Source organism: Sorex araneus, chromosome 2 (assembly GCF_027595985.1).
Source record: "Sorex araneus isolate mSorAra2 chromosome 2, mSorAra2.pri, whole genome shotgun sequence".
NCBI lineage: Eukaryota > Metazoa > Chordata > Mammalia > Eulipotyphla > Soricidae > Sorex > Sorex araneus.
This window is the reverse complement of record NC_073303.1, coordinates 131,344,222-131,365,308: the sequence shown is the minus strand read 5'-3', so window position 1 is coordinate 131,365,308 and position 21,087 is coordinate 131,344,222. Positions and strand designations below refer to the sequence as shown.

Sequence of the window (21,087 nt, the reverse complement as noted above, 5' to 3'; positions counted from 1 at the left end):
TCTTCATGAGATTCAGCTGCAGTCTGACATTTCCACGCTCACAGTTGAAGTCGGCCAACATTCGTGCCACTTGGCTAATATTTGGTAGCATTAGAATGATGTCATCAGCGAAGCAGAGGTGGTATAGTTGCCAAATATCTATCTTAACTCCCACTCCTTCCCATTCCAGTCTTTGCATGACGTTCTCAACAGTGGCACTGAAGAGTTTCAGTGAAATGGTATCGCCCTGCCAAACCCCTCTCTTTACATCAATAATCACTTCTTTTTAGAATGGTTAGATCTGGTGGTAAATCTGTAATACAGCTCAGAAAGAATCCTGATGTACTGAGTTTGAACGCCCCGTTTGGCTAGAGTTTCAATTACCGCTTCAGTCTCAACAAAATCAAAGGCCTTTAAATCAATGAATGTTAGAACAGCATCTTGAACTCTCACAAAACCTCAATGACCTTGGTCACCATGTGGATGTGGTCGATCGTGCTGAATCCTTTTCAGAACCAAGCTTGCTCGCATGGTTAGGTCCTTTATCTAGTGTTCTGCCAGTCCTATTCAGGATGATTCACGTGAATAACTTGTATACAACAGACAACAGGCAGATCAGGCGATAGTTGCTGATGTCGTGGATGTCTCCCTTCTTGTACAACAGAACGGTCCTGCTGGTTTTCCACTGGGATGGAACCTTGTATTCAGACAGTAGTGTGTGAAGTGCCAAGCCAGTGTATTGATGAGTACTGGTGGCAGATTCTTTAGGTGCTCAGTTCTAACCTTGTCTGGACCAGGTGCTGTATGCTTCTTTACCAACAAAATGGCTTGTCAGATTTCAGAAGGGAGAATGCTGAGAATGACATATCCATCCTGTGGAACTTGGTATGTGGGCAGGTGGATGTGGCTATCAAAGAGATACAAGTAGAAGTTGTAGATAACCTTTTTCATTGCCCTTCTGGAAGATGTGACAGATCCATCAGGATGTCATCTTAAGGATAGGCTGGCATTGCAAAAACTTTTCCTGGCTTCTGCATCAGCCAACACTGCTGCTCCTCTCTCTTTGAGGTCTTCCTTTATCACTTCTCAGCCAAGCTTCACAAGCTCAGATGTTAGCTTGTGATTGCCTGAGGCTTGCGCCAAACCACGTTGGTAAATGAGCTTTAGAGTTTCCGAAGACATTCACCTTTTTGTGGCTTTCTTGATCTTGGCATTCCTCCCACAATCATGGAGGTGCTGAACCAGTCGATTGTATTCCTCATCGATGCTGTCAACTATGGTATCTTCACATATTGCTGCAATAGTACCAAAGAGCTCCCATTTGGTGGTCGTTCTGGGAATTCTGTTCTTAAACTTTGCAGCCCTTTCTTCCCGCTCTGTGAAGTAGAATTTTGCACGAAGGAGACGGTGGTCTGATCCCATTTGGAATTTTGGGACAACATTGACATCGATCAGGCAGAAACATCAGCTGAATATGATGTGGTCAATTTCATTGTGGAACTGTCCACCCATGTCCAATATTTAGATTTGGCCTTCTGAAGCTGTGAGTTACCATGGATGGTTTTGGTCAACATGATGAACTCAGTCTCTCACCCTGTTCGTTCCATTCTAGGCCATGGGTCCCGATGTGGAGTTCTTAAGGCAACCTTCTCAGTCCTATCTTAGCATTAAAATCACCGACAATGACCTTGTAGAAGGAACAGTCTTCCTTATAGAACTTCTCCAGCTCCATGTAGAACTTCTCAATTTCTTCTTCATCGTACTTGAATGTTGTGTGTAGACGGCCATTTGGAGACAACCACTGGACTACAGCTGTTACTGACTGGATTCCACGGGACATCAAAAGAATGCCTGGCTGCCCACCTACGAGATGGTCAGACTTCTTCATCAAGACCCTGAATGAACGGTTAGAGGCTCTTCCGTGTTCCTGGCACAAGCAGAAGCCACTGGGCTACACTAGCACAGGACAGGAACAAATGAAGATGTTACTGGCACCCACTTGAGCAAATCAATGAGCCACAGGATGACAAGTGATACAATTTAGATATTGAACAAACTTCAGTATCTCTGGGCCAGAGCAATAGTGTAGCAAGTAGAGTGCTTGTCTTAAATACAGCAAACCTGGCTTTGATCCCTGATATCACATATGGACCTCCGAGAACCACCAGAACTGATTCTGAGCACAGAGCCAGGAGCCAGTCCTGAGTACCACAAGGTATAGTCCAAAACCCACCCACAAAAAAAAAAAAAAGAAAAATTTTTAGTATACCTGCAGAAAGAATATGGATGGTACTAGAGTTCATACTAAGTAGTAATTTAAGATAGACAGATGGTAATATACTAAATAAGGAACCATTGTTTAATTATGAATACTATCAATTTCTTTTTTTCTTTTTGATTTCTTGACCATACCAAGCAGAGCCTGGTCCCAGCTCTGTGCTCAGAGGATCATGTGCTCTGTGTATCTGAGTAATCATTCTGGCCCATATTGATTTATTTGAATCATAATTTTCTCTGTTGTATGTTGGTAAAATGAGGGTATGCTGAGGTATATCACCAAAAGAGTATAGTCTTAGTTTATAAGTTTGAATTCATAGACTTTAAAATATCATATATTGGGGGCTAGAGCAATAGTACAGCGGGTAGGGCGTTTGCCTTGCATGCGGCCGACCCAGGTTCGATTCCCAGCATCCCATATGGTCCCCCGAGCACTGCCAGGAGTGATTCCTGAGTGCAGAGCCAGGAGTCAGCCCTGATCATTGCCAGGTGTGACCCAAAAAGCCAAAAAATAATAATAATAAAAATAAATAAAATAAAATATCATATATTGTTCATAATAGTCTGAAATAAAAATTACATTCTTCTCTGGGGCTGGAGAAATAGTACAGCGGATAGGGTGCTTAAACTGCATGTGGTCAACCCAGGTTCAATGCCCAGTACTGTACTCTCATACAGTACCCCGAGCCTAACAGGAGTTATTCCTAAGCAGAGTCAGGAGTAAGCTCTGAAAATCTTCAAGTAAGGCGTAAAATAGAGGGATAAAAGTTACCTTCTATAGATGAATCTGAGTTAATATAAGCAATGCTTCTCTCCTGGAGTATTTTTGCATTTTCCTATGGATAAAGCAAAGTTGCTACTTAATTCACAGTATCCATAACTATGAATATAAGCAAAATAAAATCAATTTAGTGAAAATTAATTTAATTAATAAAAATAGACTGCAATACCCTCATAAATCAAGTAATTATGTCTATGACCACAATTTCTGAGAAATTACTCAAAACTGGCTGACAAATAGCATGAAGGTCTTTAAAACAAGAAAAAATTATATAATGATGCTGTCTCTCTTTGGAAAAAATAGTTTCCAAGTGTAGTTCCTCAGCGCACTGCAAAAACATGAATTGGTGAGGTTCCCAAATCCTGAGACCTTCAATATGTGAGTTATTCTGAAAACCTGCTGGAAGACTAGGAAAACTGTGATTCCTCAAAAAGCATCCCTATCCATCTTTAAAAAGATTGAAGGGGCCAGAGTGATAGCACAACAGGTAGGGCATTTGCCTTGCATGCAACTGACCTGGGTCCGATCCCCAGCATCCCATATGGTTCCCCAAGTACTGCCAGGAGTAATTCCTGAGTGCAGAACCAGGAATAACCCCTGAGCATCGCCGGGTGTGACCCAAAAAGCAAAAAACAAATAAAAATAAACAATAAAAAGATTGAAGTTTAAGACCAACCGAGATTGGAAAGCCAAGTCAATATAGTTTTTAAATGAGAATCAGAACAGATGAGGTTCTCTCTCCACATACAGATGAAAGGAAGTGCAGGAGGACTAGCACAGGGAGGAGCACACACTGATGACCCTTCCCTATCTCTCACTGCCTTTTCAGAACACAGAGAGAAGCACTGAAGGCTAGGCAGCTCATGGACACTGAGGCCCTTGGCCTCTGCACTGCACCTGCCCACACAGACCAGTTGCTTATGGGATCCTTCTCACAACAGACTCACAGAAAGAGAGAGAAAGAGAGAGAGAGAAGAAGAGAGAGAGAGAAGTGCCTCCCATAGTGGCAGGAGGAGGAACAGGGTAGGCAGGAGGGAAACTGGAACCATTGATGGTGGGAAAAGTACACTGGTGAAGGGATATTATGTGACTGAAACCCAACCATGAACAACTTTGGAAATGTGTATATCACTGCGATTCAATTAAAAAAATAAATGTAAATAAAAAAATTTAAAGCAAAAGGGAAAACAATAGGAGGAAAGTATTCTAAAAGCTTGACACAGTGGTAAACAATAGTAAACAATATGTGATGTGTTTCAGCCATTCTGTGGAATCTGGAATTACAGAAGAGGCTAGTGCAGAAAGAGGATCGGGCACAGCTGCTCTGGAAGAAAGTAGGTGCTCACCTGTACACAAGAACTCAGTCACCAGATAGAGGGAAAGGGAACTGAAAGGGTAACTGGGGACACAGGCTCAGAGCAGGAAGACCAGTCACCATAAACTCAGTCTCTGAGGTTGTAAAGGCAGAAGGGTTACTTACTGAAACAATTCCATTGACTCATGAAGAGTACTTATCAGCACCTCTATCTCAAGAACAGTAAAACTGCAAGTGGAATATGTCCATGTGAAACCAGCATTAAAGTACAATTATCTTAACAGAGCACCTTGAGTTTTCTTGAATTGCATACTTGAAAAATAGCTGTAAGAGTATATTAACACCTTTGGGGCTGGAGTGATAGCACAGCGGGTAGGGCGTTTGCCTTGCACGCAGCCGACCCGGGTTCTAATCCCAGCATCCCATATGGTCCCCTGAGCTCCGCCAGGGGTAATTCCTGAGTGAAGAGCCAGCCAGGAGTATCCCCTGTGCATTGCCGGGTGTGACCCAAAAACCAAAAAAAAAAAAAAAGAGTATATTAACGCCTTCTCCAGATGGAATCCCAGCAACCATGAGCTTCTAGAAACATGGCCCCGGTATGTGGGGACCATGATTATTTCTCCAAACCGCATGGGGACAATGGAACCAGGCAGTTCTATCCCGGCTTCCAGCCTGCCCCTGACCCTGGAAGTCACGCCCTCAACCTGCCCCCGGCGCCACCTTGCTGCACTCAGCAGTAAAGAATCCTGGCCAGCGGGAACTACAACACTGGAGAATGCTCCGGACCTCAAACTGAGCCATTAACACCAGGGTGCCCCAGATGGAGCAGGTGCAGTCTCCTCGCCTTCTCCAGATGGAATCCCAGTGACCATGAGCTTCTACAAACATGGCTCCAGTATGTGGGGACCAGGATTATTTCTCCAAACTGTCCAGCCACTTATGCAGCCGTGGGACCTTTCCTGATACACAAAAAAAGCACTCAGGAACGGCTCCTCTGCCCCTGAACAGCCATGATCCCAGAGGCACACAAACCAATCTTGAAACACAGTGGCTGCTGGCAGAAATACCTCTGGACTTAATTACTAAAATACCAGAATTCCAAAATCGTGTGGCCACTGTTGCGGCCATGCAACATCATATGCGCTTCATAATCAGCAATAGAAAACAAATTATCTAATGATGCCTTTTCAGCAGGTCTGATTGTTGGGGAAAATTTCCAAATAATAATAGTGGGTTTTCTGTCGAAAATTGAATGTAATCAAAGTTAAGAGAGAGTAAAGTGAAAATCATCTGCCACACAGGCAGGGTGGGGGGTGGATGGGGAGTATACTGGTGTTCTTGGTGGTGGAACATGTGCACTGGTGAATGGATGGGTGTTTGATCATTGTATGACTGAGACTTAAATCTGAAAGCTTTCTAACTGTTCTCACGGTGATTCAATAAAAAAAAAAAAAAAGACAAAAAAAGAGTATCTTGACCTGTTTAGTCACTTGTCAAAAACTGATTTCCAGTTTTGATTATTTTCTGAGCTTATTTTGTTTGACCAACTTAATGTGAAAGGAAAAAATATTTCTTAATAATTCTTCAAGGTCTGTCTCCACACTAAAACTACATTAGGTGGTGGAGTGACAATGATCCCTGAGAGCACACAGACCATTTGTTCTCTGTTGGGTGAGAAGGTTCATCTTCTGTCAGAACTCACCTCAGCCCATTCTGTAGAACCCAGAAGTCCAAATTCCTCTGCATCCCAGCTGGCAAAAATGATGGTCCTCCTAGGCCTCCAGCCTGTAATCATTGTGAATACACAATTATAACACAGCCCACAATAAAGGAACTAGTCACATCACTTCTGTGATCCTCCACCAGAGAAGCTGTTTCTACCTCTTCTCAGCAGCTTTCCAAAGCTCTGGACAATCTCATGCAGAGCAGCTGTTCCACTGGTTGGGTCAATGGCCCCAAACACCCAGGAATCTCGGTGTCCCCCCAGAATGACGTATCTATCTGCAAAGAATGTGTTCAAAGATGTGAAATTCATGCCTTAAAATCACATTCCTCTTTTCTATACAAAGGTTAATACCAGGGGCTGGAGCGGTAGTACAGTGGTACATTTGCCCTGCACGCAGCCAACCCAGGTTCGATTCCCGACACCCCATATGGTCACCCCAACACTGCCAGGAGTAATTCCTGAGTACAGAGCCAGGAGTAACAGCTGAGCATCGCAGGGTGTGATCTAAAAAGCAAAAAAAAAAAAAAAAGCCTTTCACTGACTTACCAGGTTCCACGGATCCTCTGATCATTCCAATAACATTGTAAATCCTTGTTATTTTATTAGTGTTATGAACATTCATTCTAACCTTCCTAAAACTTAAAAATAAATAAATTACTTCATATATAAGTGTCTTAACAGTTTGCTTACATATTTATTATAAAAATATTCAAAAGTGAAACTGCGGCCCACCCACCCAGGTACCGTCAGCGACCCTCGGCCACGCCCTCCCATCCCCCGTTCACGCCGCCTGGGGTCTTCCCGCCTGGCTCTCTAACAGGAAGACACTGGGGGCGTGGCCTGTATCTTAGTGGGCGTGGTCTCAAAGTGGGCATGGCCTCCTGTAACACAGCCGCAGTTATTCTTTGTTACCTCAGCGCAATAGTTATTGTCTATTTCTTTGAAAATCACGTTAGCCATCTCAACCACTCATGCAAAATATCCATTAGCTTAGTTTGACACTATAAAAGCTGTCAGTAAATAAGCAAAGTTTAGCACAATCAGAGCCCTCCTTTCCTCAGTAAGAGGGAACAGGAATAGATAACTACAAAGTTCCAACTCTATACTACCGTAACAATATGAAGAAGCAGCGAAAATCCCTCCACGAAGAGAGGGAAAAGAAAAGATTCCAGAAACATCAACAGGGGCTACTCACATCTACGACCTCTCAGATAAACAATTCAGAGAGGAAATCTGGAGGAGAGTCGACCTACTCCAAGCAACCATGGAACTGACATCCAATAAGTTAAGGGAGGAGAAGAATGAAGCACTGCAATGGTCTACCAAGAAAATGCAGGAAGAAATGAGAGCAGAAGTCTCAAACCTACGAACGGAAATCACACAAATAAAGGAATCGGTAAATGAATTAAAAATCTCACTAGATGCCCTACATTCTAACAGTAGAATGACTACAGCCGAAGACAGAATCAGCAACCTGGAAGATGAGCTGCAGAAAGCTTATAGACAACAACAAATCATGGCCAAAGACCTCAAAATGGCTATCGAGCGAATCAGAGCCCTGGGGGATGACTTCAAGAGGAACAACATAAGAATCATTGGAGTACCAGAACCACAGGGAAGTAACCCCAATGAAAAACACACAGTCAAAGACATCATTGCTAAGAAATTCCCAGAGCTGGAGAAGGCAGGCATCAAGATCCAAGGAGTCCAAAGAGTACCAGCAAAAAGAGACCCAAATAAAAAGACTCCAAGGCATATCATAGTCAGAATGACGGATGCTATGGATAGAGACACAATTCTGCAAGCAGCAAGGTCAAAGAAGGAAATCACATACAAAGGAGCACCCCTCAGATTTACAGCAGATCTGTCAGAGGAAACCCTCCGAGCCCGAAGACAATGGTGGGACATAGTGAAAAAACTCAACGAAATGAATGCCTCCTCACCAAGAATACTTTATCCGGCTAAACTCTCACTCAAACTCGAAGGAACCATACACTATTTCTCAGATAAACAACAGCTCAGGAACTTCATAGACTCAAAACCAAACTTGAAAGAAGGTCTAAAGGGGCTACTGTAAGACAAGGAGGAGCCCCATAAAAACAACAAATGCCACAGAAATATGACACAAAACCCTATCACAATAATCTCTCTCAATGTCAACGGCCTAAATTCACCCATCAAGAGACACAGAGTGGCAAAATGGATCCGGAAATTAAACCCAACATCCTGCTGCCTGCAAGAAACACACCTGAACAAACAGAGTGTAAACATAGACTCAAAGTCAAAGGATGGAAAACAATCCTGCAAGCAAACAACTCCCTTAAAAAAGGTGGAGTGGCCATTCTGGTATCTGACAACATAGACTTCAGGTTGAAAAAGATTAAAAGGGACAGCGAAGGTCATTTTCTATTTATCAAGGGATATGTACAACAGGAAGAAATCACACTCTTAAACGTATACGCTCCTAATGAACAACCGGCTAAATATTTAAAACAACTCCTAACAGACTTCAAAGAGGACATCACTAACAGCACAATAGTAGTCGGAGAATTCAATACGGCCTTATCGCCTCTAGATAGATCGACAAGAACAAAACTCAACAACGAAACACTGACTCTGAAAGAAGAAATTGAAGAGAGAGGCCTAATAGACCTATACAGGGCTTTACACCCCAAAAAGAAAGAATACACATTCTTTTCCAGTGCACATGGAACATTTTCTAAAATAGACCATGTACTGGGCCCCAGAACATACCTCGATAGAATAGGAAAAATAGAAATTGTATCAACCATCTTTTCAGACCACGATGCGCTGAAGATAGAAGCCAACCACTCACTGACACGGAGAACCAAATCAAACACCTGGAAATTAAACAATTCATTGTTGAACAATGAGTGGGTCAGGGAGGAAATCAAGGAAGAAATCAAAAGGTACTTAGAAACAAATGAGAATGAAGACATGAGCTACCAAATCCTATGGGACACAGCTAAAGCCGTGTTAAGGGGAAAATTTACAGCTCTCCAAGCATTCCTCAGGAAGGAAGAAAGGGCCCACAAAGATAGCTTGACTTCACGACTCAAGACCTTAGAAAAGGACCAGAAAAAGGAACCCAAACCAGACCGAAGGAAAGAAATAATAAAAATTAGAGCAGAAATTAATGACATCGAAACCAAAAAAAAACAATCCGAAAGATCAATGAAACAAAGAGCTGGTTCTTCGAGAAAATAAATAAGATTGACAAACCGCTAACAAGACTCACAAAGAAAGAAAGAGAGAGAGCCCTAATAAATCGAATCAGAAATGAAAAGGGGGACATCATGACAGAAACCAGTGAGATACAAAAGATCATTAGAGACTACTTTGAAAGTCTGTATGCCACAAAACAGGAGAACCTAAAATAAATGGATGAATTCCTTGACTCCTACAATCTCCCAAGACTGAACAAAGAAGACTTGGAATACCTGAATAGACCCATTAGTATTAAGGAAATTGAAACTGTAATCAAAAATCTCCCCAAAAACAAAAGCCCTGGCCCAGATGGTTTCACCGGTGAATTCTTCCAAACGTTTCAAGAAGACCTGTAGCCAGTTCTCCTCAAACTTTTCCAGGAAATTGAAAAAAAAGGAACTCTCCCAAACAGTTTCTATGAAGCATACATCTCCCTAATACCAAAAGCAAACAAAGACACCACTAAAAAAGAAAATTACAGACCAATATCCCTGATGAACACCGATGCGAAGATTCTCAACAAAATATTAGCAAATAGGATCCAACAACTCATCAAAAAGATCATACATCACGACCAAGTGGGATTCATCCCGGGGATGCAAGGATGGTTTAATATTCAGAAATCAACCAACATAATTCATAATATCAACAAAAGTAAAGATAAAAACCATATGATCATATCAATAGATGCAGAGAAAGCATTTGACAAGATTCAACATCCTTTCATGATGAAAACCCTCACCAAAATGGGGTTTGGAGGAACTTTCCTCAAGATAGTCGAAGCCATCTACCACAAGCCTATGGCAAGCATTATCCTTAATGGGGAAAAGTTAAGGGCCTTTCCTCTAAGATCAGGTACATGACAAAGATGCCCACTCTCACCACTCCTCTTCAATATAGTACTGGAAGTACTTGCGATAGCTATTAGACAAGAAAAAGAGATTAAGGGCATCCAGATAGGAAAGGAAAAAATCAAACTCTCACTATTTGCAGACGATATGATACTATATCTAGAGAAGCCTAAAGCCTCTACTAAGAAACTCTTAGAAACAATAGACTTATACAGTAACGTTGCAGGCTACAAAATCAATACCCAAATATCCATGGCCTTCCTATACACAAACAATGAGGCAGAGGAAAGGGACATGAAAAAAGCAATCCCACTCACAATCGTGCCCCAGAAAATCAAGTACCTCGGAATCAGCTTAACCAAGGAAGTAAAAGACCTCTTGAGAGAAAACTATAAAACGCTACTCCATGAAATAAGAGAGGACATGAGGAAATGGAAACATATACCCTGCTCGTGGATAGGGAGAATCAATGTTGTCAAAATGGCAATACTCCCCAAAGCATTATACAGATTCAACGCGATCCCTATAAGGATACCCATGACATTCTTCAAAGAAATGGATCGAGCAATCCTAAAATTCATATGGAACAACAAATGCCCACGGATAGCTAAAACAATTCTTGGGAAAAAAGACGATGGGAGGCATCACCCTCCCCAACCTCAAACTTTATTACAAAGCAGTAACAATTAAAACAGCATGGTACTGGAACAAAGGCAGAGCCGCAGACCAATGGAACAGGGTGGAATATCCCTACACACAACCCCAAATGTATGATCATCTAATCTTTGATAAGGGAGCAAGAGATGTGAAGTGGAGCAAGGAAAGCCTCTTTAACAAATGGTGCTGGCACAACTGGACAACCACATGCAAAAGAATGGGCTTAGACCTCGACCTGACACCATGCACAAAAGTCAGATCAAAATGGATTAACGACCTCAACATCAGACCACAAACCATAAGGTTCATTGAAGACAAGGTCGGCAAAACCCTCCATGATATTGAAGATAAAGGTATCTTCAAAGGTGACACAGAACTAAGCAATCTAGTAAAAACAGAGATCAACAAATGGGACTACATTAAACTAAAAAGCTTCTGCACCGCAAAAGATACAGTGACCAGAATACAAAGACTTTCTACAGAATGGGAAAGGATATTCACACAATACCCATCAGATAAGGAGTTGATATCAATGGTATATGAAGCACTGGTTGAACTCTACAAGAAGAAAACATCCAACCCCATCAGAAAATGGGGTGAAGAAATGAACAGAAACTTTACCAAGGAAGAGATACGAATGGCCAAAAGGCACATGAAAAAGTGTTTCACATCACTAATCATCAGGGAGATGCAGATCAAAACAACCATGAGATACCACCTCACACCACAGAGACTAGCACACATCCAAAAGAGCAAAAGCAACCGCTATTGGAGAGGATGTGGGGAGAAAGGGACCCTTCTACACTGCTGGTTGGAATGCCAACTGGTTCAGCCCTTTTGGAAAACAATATGGACGATTCTCAAAAAATTAGATATTGAGCTCCCATTTGACCCAGCAATACCACTGCTGGGAATATATCCCAGAGAAGCTAAAAAGTATAGTCGAAATGACATCTGCATTTATATGTTCATTGCAGCACTGTTTACAATAGCCAGAATCTGGAAAAAACCCGAGTGCCCTAGAACAGATGACTGGTTGAAGAAACTTTGGTACATCTATACAATGGAATACTATGCAGCTGTTAGAAAAAAGGAGGTCATGAAATTTGCGTATAAGTGTATCGGCATGGAAAGTATCATGCTAAGTGAAGTGAGTCAGAAAGATAAAGACAGACATAGAAAGATTGCACTCATCTATGGAATATAGAATAACAGAGTAGGAGAATAACACCCAAGAATAGAAAAATAGTAGAAATAAGTACCAGGAGGTTGACTCCATGGCTTGGAAGCTGGCCTCACATTCTGGGGAGAGGGCAACTCAGAGAAGGGATCACCAAGTATAAAGAGGTCGGAGGCCATGCGGGGGAAGGGTGATGCGGGCTGAATGTGGACTAGAGACTGAACACAGTGGCCACTCAACACCTCTATTGAGAACCGCAACACCTAATGAAAGAGAGAGAACAAAAGGAAATGCCCTGCCACAGTGGCAGGGTGGGGTGGGGGGAGATGGGATTGGGGAGGGTAGGAGGGATGTTGGGTGTACCGGTGGTGGAGAATGGGCAATGGTGAAGGGATGGGTTCTCAAACTTTGTATGGGGGTAACATGAGCACAAAAATGTATAAATCTGTAACTGTACCCTCATGGTGATTCACAAATTAAAAATAAATAATTTTTTTTAAAAAATTGTCAAAAGTGAAAAAAAAACATATGGCACATGAATTCCTAAATTCAATCATTTCAATTTTTATTTCTTTTTGGGTCACACCCAGCAATGCTCAGGTATTATTCCTGGTTCTGCACTCAGGAATTACTCCTGGTGGTGCTGGGGGACCATGCTGGGGGATAGAACCCAGGTTGGCCGCATGTGAGGCAAACACCCTACCTGCTGTACTAATGCTCCAGCCCCCATTTTAACATTGTTAATCAACAAGTTTTGACATCAGGACATTTTACTCCTATGTACTTCGACACTGACTTAAAGTCAACTCTTTTAAAATAATGTCAGGGGCTGGCGCAATAGCACAGTGAGTAGGGCATTTGCCTTATACATGGCTGACCTGGGTTTGATTCCCAGCATCCCATATAGTCCCCCAAGCACCGCCAGGAGTAATTCATGAGTGCATGAGCCAAGACAAACCCCTGTGTATTGCCAAGTGTGACCCAAAAAAAGCTAAAAATAAATAAAAATAGTATCAACATTTTACTTTACTCCTTCCTTACATAACTAATAATATAGTTTAAAGTCTCTTTGACATTCATGCTACAAAATTTTTTTAATTTATTTATTTTTTAATTAGTGAGTCACAGTGAGGGTACAGTTACAGATTCACACATTTTCGTGCTTGTTTTTCCCTCATGCAATGTTTAAGAGACAATCCCTCCACCAGTGTCCATTCTCCACCACCCATGAACCCAATATCCCTCCCACCCACCCCCAGTTCCATCCCCCCCACCCCACCCTGCCTCTGTAGCAGGGCTTTCCAATTTGATATCTCTCTTTCCTTTTGGGTGTTGTGGTTCCAAATAAGGGTATTGAGTGGTCATCCTGTTCAGTCTCTAGTCTACTTTCAGCACGCATCTCCCTTCCCGTGTCATGCTACAAAATTTAAATACACCTAATTTAATTACAAAATAAGGAAGATATGAAACTTCCATAAGACATCACTGTCAATTCCCACTAGGACCAGACTTTTATTTTATTTTGCTTTTTTTTTTTAATTACTTTTTGGGCCATACCTGGAAGTGCTCAGGGCTTACTCTGTGTTCAGGGATCACCCTTGAGGGTCTTTGGGAGAACCATATCCAGTGCTGAGGATGAAACTGAAGTTGTCGCCTACAAGGCAAGCTTAGCTTCCTTCCCTAGTTTTTTTATGTTTCTTTTCTGTTTGTTTTTAAAGAGCCACATTTTTAATTATTTGTTCATGAATTATAATTTACCATGCAACGGAAAATCAAGTCCAGGCAGGAGAGAAAACACCACTTACATTTCATCAATTTAAAATAGCATGACAGGGATGGGGATATAATGCAGTTCAGCAGTACAACATTTGTCCTGAATGCATAAGGCCCTGAGCTTGATCCCAAAAAACGAAAATATTATATAAACATACATGTGGATCTGGAGCAATAGCACAGCAGTAGGGTGTTTGCCTTGCATGTGACCGACCCGGGTTCAATTCCTCCATCCCTGTCGGAGAACCCGGCAAGCTACTGAGAGTATCCCGCCTGCACGGCAGAGCATATTTGATATGCCAAAAACAGTAACAGCAAGTCTCACAATGGAGACGTTACTGGTGCCCACTCGAGCAAATCAATGAACAACGGGACAACAGTGCTATATGTGTGTGAATATATAAATAGTATGGGGACATGTTGTGCCTCTATGGTCCCTCATAACCTCCTTACAAAGGAATAAAATTACTTTATCGGGGCGGTAGGGGGGACCAGGATTCTCAGCTATTTCTAATCTTTGAGCAATTTCCAAAGGAAGAATTGATTAGCTGTCAAAATATGTATGTAGTTTGGGGCTAGAGTGCAGTAATGCAGGAAGGGCACTTGCTTTGCCTACAGCCTCAGGTTTTTTGTTTTTCAAGTTTTTGCAAATTCTCTCATTTCTTTTTTTTTAATTTATTTATTTTTAATTAGTAAATCACCATGAGGGTACAGTTACAGATTTATACATTTTTGTGCTCATGTTTCCCCCATACAAAGTTTAAGAACCCATCCCTTCAACAGTGCCCATTCTCCACCACCAGTACACCCATGAGCAATTTCTGGAGGCACTGCACTGAGGTGTGTGGGAGCAAAATGGCCATGAGTGAGCACCACAGCGAGAGTACAATCTGACTGTGTGAGCATCACCCTCCCCAACCAAATAATCAGCTGGACCATGACTCAGCTGAGCTTGGCCCCTCTCAGGTCACCATACAACATCAACTGAGAAAACAGAAAGGGAATATTTTTTTTTTTAATTAAAAAGTTACAGAGCCGGGGCTGGAGCAATAGCACAGCGGGTAGGGCGTGTGCCTTGCATGCGGCCGACACGGGTTTGATTCCCAGCATCCCATAGGGTCCCCTGAGCACTGCCAGGGGTGATTCCTGAGTGTAGAGCCAGGAGTAACCCCTGTGCATCGCCAGGTGACCCAAAAAAGAAAAAAAAAGTTACAGAGCCAAAGAGATAATACAGGGGTTAAAACACTGGAATGGGCTGACTGCACTTTCATCCCTAGCACCTACACACTGTTCTCTGAGCACCACCAAGAATAACCTATGAGTATAGAGCCAAGAGTAATGCCATAGCACTGCTATATATGGTCCAAGCAGGGAAAAAAAAATTACCTTAAAATAATGATGTGACAATGATGAATGAGAAAAAAATCATCTATTTATTTTTTGTGGTACCAAAGATCAAACCCAAACCTTCATAAATGCAAGGCATGTGCTCTACCACTGTCTCTTCCACCTGTCTCTTCCACCCCAAATCTAGTTAACCTAAATGTAGAAACAAAGGATATCTGCTGAGATTCTGAAAGATGTTATTCGATATCTTTAATGCTGTGCCATTCTAGTTTTTAGCATCATTGATTCCAAAAGTCCCTAAAAGGATATCTGTCCTTCCATCGCTTCAAACACATCATATTCCAAATAAATTGAAGTCTCAGCTGCAGAGATAGTTCAAGGGGCTCAAGCACATGTGTTACATACCCAGGTTCCATCCACTAGAAAGTGACCCCACAAGTAATTAGCCATGTATGGACCCAAAATCAAATAAACTTAAGTAGAATGTAAGATGAACAGAGCAGGAGGGTTTGCTTGCTCCATGCTGCTGAATCCCCAGCACCCAGAGATGCCTTATGTACAGGAACTGCTCAATAAGCAGCTGTGATATGATTTAATGTAGTTCTAAAAGGGGAAAACAAGAATACCCAGACCCACATTAGTCCCCTCTACCTATCACAGGCCAACTCAAGTCCTTCAAACTCAGCAGAGACAAAAGCTCACTTGAGGAACATAGTGGCGTTGCCCTTCCTTCCCATTCACTGAAAAGCACAAGTTGGCCTTCTCAGGGATTCCTTTCAGCAGGATGTGGAAGAAATCAGACCCACTATTAGGTGTGCTCACACCAGCAATTTTTAGAGGTCTTAGAATTGTTCCATGAACTAGGCTGCTGTTTTTTTTCTTTTTTTTTAATTCTGTTTGGGGACCACACCCAGTGGGGCTCAGGGGTTACTCCTAGCTCTGGACTTAGGAATCATTCTGGGTGGGGCTCAGGGATCATACAAGGTGCTAGAGATTGAAATCAAGTCAGCCACATGCAAAGTAAGCACCTTACTTGCTGTAATATCACTCTAGTCCCCTTGAAAAAGTTTCAACTCCTTTGATTCTTTGACTTAGTAATGAATTTAATAAAATCTTTCACCATACTCCTTTTTTATCTCTAAATCAGTGCTCAGGGATACTCCAATGGATACTCCAAACAATACTTGGCCAACCAGGCTTAGCAATTCAATGCGGGTAACTACATCTCGAATCTAGCAATGCTGTGGGGAGAGCTCCAGGTCCCCCCAAGGAGTGCTAGGGGTCGAGGAGAGGCATATGGTGTCAGGATTCAAACTCTGCCCTAGCACAAACAAGGCATGGACTCCATACTGTTGAGCTATATCCCTGGTCCCACATGGTTGTTTTTTTTTTCTATTTGAATGAGATCATGGCCTTACATTTCAAAATCCTCTTAAGAAGTCCCAATAAGATGTCTGAGCTAACAACTCATCATGTTGAAATGCCCTTCTGCCCTTGAACAATCCTGTCATCATTCCCCTCTACACCACTGCTCTCATGTGTTCATCACAATCCTCAGCAGGGTAAGTACACTGAGTATTACCTGGTGACACACTCACCACAGTAACCCAACTGACCCCCCAACAGAAGTGGTGCATTATAACTGACCACTTTTCTCTTCTTTCCTCCTTGCCTTAAGGAAACCCACTTGTTATTGTCCAAAGTTGCATAAAAATCTGCTTTAAAATTTTAGGCAAGGGGCTGGAGAAATAGCACAGCGGATAGGGCATTTATTTGCCTTGCATGTGCCTGACCCGGGTTCAATTCCCAGCATCCCATATGAAACCCCCAAGCACTGCCAGGAGTAATTCCTGAGCACAGGAGCACAGAGCCAGGAGTAACCCCTGTGCATTGCCAACTGAAAAATTAAGTAATCAGTTCAAGTTCACATCTAATAAGTGATGGCCATCATCAGATTACTTATAGGATAACATTGGTTTGCCCTTTCCACCTTGCCACAGGGAGCTTAGGTTTATTGGGTTATTCCCAAAAAGAAAAAAAATATTTTAGGCAACAAGTGAACTGAAACTGTTGAATTTGTAGCTTGGAAGTAATGTTTGGCACTTAATGAAATAAACGTGATCACCACTACAAGAATTCAATACAGCAATCATTCTGAGTGCTTCTAAAGTGATATAAAATGATCCATGTTTAGCTACAAAAAAAAAAAAAGAAAAATGAGCAAATTATACCTTGCGAAATAGTCACCTTGACCTATTTTTTCATACATATACAATCTCAGGTTATAAAGGTAAAGCACAATTACCTGAGTAAACCGTGCCCTGTGAAGCCAGGACCAATGTTATAGGCCACATTCAAACCTCCCTTCCAGCTCTCATCAGGTGGGGCAGATCCACCCATGTGGCTGTAAAACAAGTGAAAATAACAGGAAAAGACTGAGCAGAAGAAATTACAATGCTGAACCAAGAGACATTAAAGAATATGCACTGAGAGCTAGTGCAGAAGGCTTTTGCCTGGTATCCCAGCATCCCATATGGTCTCCTAAGCACCACCAGAGTGATTCCTGAGTGTAGGGCCAGGAGTAATCCCTGAGTATCACTGGGTGTGGCCCAAAGACATAAAACAAAGAATATGCACTGAGCTTTTTAATGTACTATTATTAAATATTTTATAAGGTATCATCTATCTCTCATAACACTAACAACAAGAAACTATTTCTATTCTCATTTATAGAGAAGGAAACTAACACAGAGAAAAATTAAGTAATCAGTCCAAGTTCACATCTAATAAGCGATGGCCATTATCAGATTACTTATAGGATAACATTGGTTTGTCCTTTCCACCTTGCCACAGGGAGCTTAGGTTTATTGGGTTACTCCCATCACAGTGCTCCCATTCCTCTGTGTTTACTTGTAATCCTTTCTTTGTGCTCTACTTCCCCAACTGGTTAATTACCTTTATCTCCTAAACAGACCTGTTAACTTGTAAATACTGTTTTTCTCTTCTCCTTAAGTCCTTTGCATAGCTAATTCAGAGCAATGTCCTTTTTGTATAGTCACAGGAAGACAGTTAATGCTATGCTTTTGTAACTTGGGAGTTAAATGACTCTGAATGATATTCACCCCTGGGCATCTCTTCTCTCCACTTAAGCCTCAGTTGCCCTTACTTCCTAGGACCCCAAAAGCAGAGTCCCGACGAGGGACTGGATGGACCCAGGGCAAGCTAAATGGGCCAGGCTAAGCGCTATAATACTTAACTATAAGTTAAGAGCATGATCATGGACAAATTCTGTCATGATCCAAAAAATTAATAACTAGATTTGGACCTTGCTAAGATTAGGAAAGATTAATCTGGCCTGAACACTGTAATCCGAGATCTATAGTGAGATGTTCCCAGGAGAACCACCCAAAAGCTCAGTGTATCTCTTACTGTGTCCATACAAAATAACTAATATTAAGAAGTAGAATTAAGATGTTAATTAAGTTATTGGACTAAGGAAAGGATAAAAACCCCTAGGTGGTATTTTCTTCCTTGAGCCTGATCTGAGATCAGGAAGGGCTTTGATAGGTTGATTGTACTAACCCCAAATGCGGGGGAGTTGGAGAGAGACTAGAGAGACCAGGGAAGCAAGATGGAGCATGGAGACTAGGAAGGGGGACAAAAGGGAGAATAATGTAGGGAAGTACATAGGAGCTGCCTCATGGAGAGACTAGAGAGAGAGGGAGGCGGAGAGATGAGCAGGAGAGACAGGAGGAGACGGGACTGAGGGGCAGTGTGAGACTAGAATGTGGATCTTAGTGAGACTAGAACAGCCGTGTGGGGAGAATGGAATAAATGGCAACTGATCATCAATCAGCCCAGTGGCCTCATTTTCTCCTTCATCTGCCCTTGACATTGGCCATCCCAGGTGAGGGAAGCAGCCCAAAACCACCTAACCCAGGCAGCGAGAGAGAGAGAGAGAGAGAGAGAGAGAGAGAGAGAGAGAGAGAGAGAGAAAGAGAGCCACCAGGGCTTTCCCCAGCTGCCTGGACATTACACAATTACCCATTTACATTCTTTTTCAAAGGGGAAGTGCTACAGGGGAATTGCTCTTCTGCTAAGTCACAGCTCCAGGCCCACAATCCAGGGAAAGTACTCTCCACTAAGCCACAGTCCTGGGCCCACACTCCAGAGGAAGTGTTCTCCCACCGAGTCACAGCACTGACCCAATAAGACTTTTGAAATATTTAAGAAAGCCCAACCCCCAAAATCAGTATTTGTATCTTTGGTCATAATTTTCTGTTGAGCCTTCACTTGCAGTAAACAAAATAATCCTTCCTTATTATTTATCAATGAACTGTTCTTACTATTTCTTCTTCCAAGATCTATTTTCATACAAAACTTTACTTTTGGGACTGGAGCAATAACACAGTGGGTAGGGCGTTTGCATTGCACGCGGCTGACCCGGGTTCTATCCCCAGCATCCCATATGGTCCTCCAAGCACCACCAGAAGTAATTCCTGAGTGCAGAGCCAGTTGTATCCCCTGTGCATCACCAGGTGTGACCCAAAAAGAAAAAAAAAAAAACTTTAACTTTTAAAAAATTGTTATGGTTTAGGTAATATGGTTAAAGATTTTAATATTTTGTTGTTTTTATTTGGGAGCCACACCTGGAAGTACTATCTATTCTATTTATCCTGTCCCTGAAGATTTATATTTAATATAGCTAAATTAATTTCATTTTAGATAAACTAATTTAGAAAACGACATAGTACAGAAATCTTAATTCATATACAACTGGAAAATTATACCGTAATAATATTTCTGCATCATTATATCCAATGGGATGTACAGGGATTTGTGGGATCCCCAATCCTTCCTCCACACCAAGCCGAAAGGTGTACTCTGAAAAAGACAAATGCATGACATAAAATGGGTGCATCTGAGCAAGAGCTTATAAAGAAGTTTCTTTTATTACTATTGTACATTTGCAATATTTAAAATTATATACAAAATTTAAAATTTAAAAATGTTGGGGCCGGAGTGATGTACAGTGGGTAGAGTGTCTGCCTTGCACACTGCAGACCTAGATTAAATTCCCGGTACCCCATATGATCCCCCAAGCCCAGCAGGATTTATCCCTAAGCATAGAGGCAGGAGTAAGCCCTGAGCATCCCAACCAAGCGTGGCCTAAAAACAAAAATTCAAAAATTTTCACAAAGTCAATGATTAGTAAAGCCAGAGTCACAGTACTGCAGGTAGGGTGCTTGCCCTGCATAAGCTTATTGGCATCTCATATGGGTCCCCTGAGAATCACCAGGTGTGACCCAAAAAACAAAAAACAAAAACATATTACTTACAGTGGCCTGCAATTAAGAAATGGAAATTACATTTTAAGACTATGAAAAGCTTGTAGACAAGTGTGGGAAAGATCTACACGGTGTGGTATGGTCTGTGAAACACTGAAAGGACTTAATTGTAAGGTTGATGTAGGCAGGCAGGTAGGAAAGGCTCCTTCCCAAGGCAGTGGCAGTTAATCTCCTGGGAAGTAATAGGTCTCATGGAGAATTGGTGCCAGTCCTGAGGAGGCTGGACCAACCCCCTCCAACTCTTGCAGAAACAAAAGTCAGGTAAGGAATTTCAAAGAAGACCCTCGACGCTCCCAACCCCCTGGTAACTTCCCTAGCTTGACTTTTACCTAAGTAGAAGCCCCGTGTGGAGGCAGGATGAAGAAACCCTTTAAAGGACACCTTGAACAAAGGAAGCACACGCATATTCTGCCTGCGCCCGTGTGGCCGAGCACATCTCCCACATCTCCCCTCTTAAGATGGGTACTTTCATGCTTTCCTGTCTAATGCTGAGGTGTGTGTAGGGACTCTCTCCACCCTTGGAGAAGTCCAGGTTCTCTCTTGAGCATGTTACTCTCCACTCTCTCCCACTTTCTCTCCCTCCTTCCCTTCAAAACCTCCAAGTAAAAACTGTGTAACTTCACTC

General features: G+C 42.2%; 1 protein-coding gene across 5 annotated transcripts in view; it reads right to left on the bottom strand.

The window, feature by feature from the left end:
- NAALAD2 (N-acetylated alpha-linked acidic dipeptidase 2) overlaps positions 1 to 21,087 on the bottom strand; it is a 132,662-nt gene that overhangs the window by 76,991 nt on the left and 34,584 nt on the right. For all 5 annotated transcript variants that reach the window (XM_055129277.1, XM_055129280.1, XM_055129278.1 and 2 more), the window contains 6 exons: positions 19,905 to 19,998; positions 17,420 to 17,518; positions 6,625 to 6,716; positions 6,234 to 6,353; positions 6,055 to 6,137; positions 3,029 to 3,092 (listed from right to left, as the gene is read on the bottom strand). In XM_055129277.1, the coding sequence (XP_054985252.1) occupies positions 3,029 to 3,092; positions 6,055 to 6,137; positions 6,234 to 6,353; positions 6,625 to 6,716; positions 17,420 to 17,518; positions 19,905 to 19,998 (552 nt within the window). The remainder of the gene's footprint in view (positions 1 to 3,028; positions 3,093 to 6,054; positions 6,138 to 6,233; positions 6,354 to 6,624; positions 6,717 to 17,419; positions 17,519 to 19,904; positions 19,999 to 21,087) is intronic.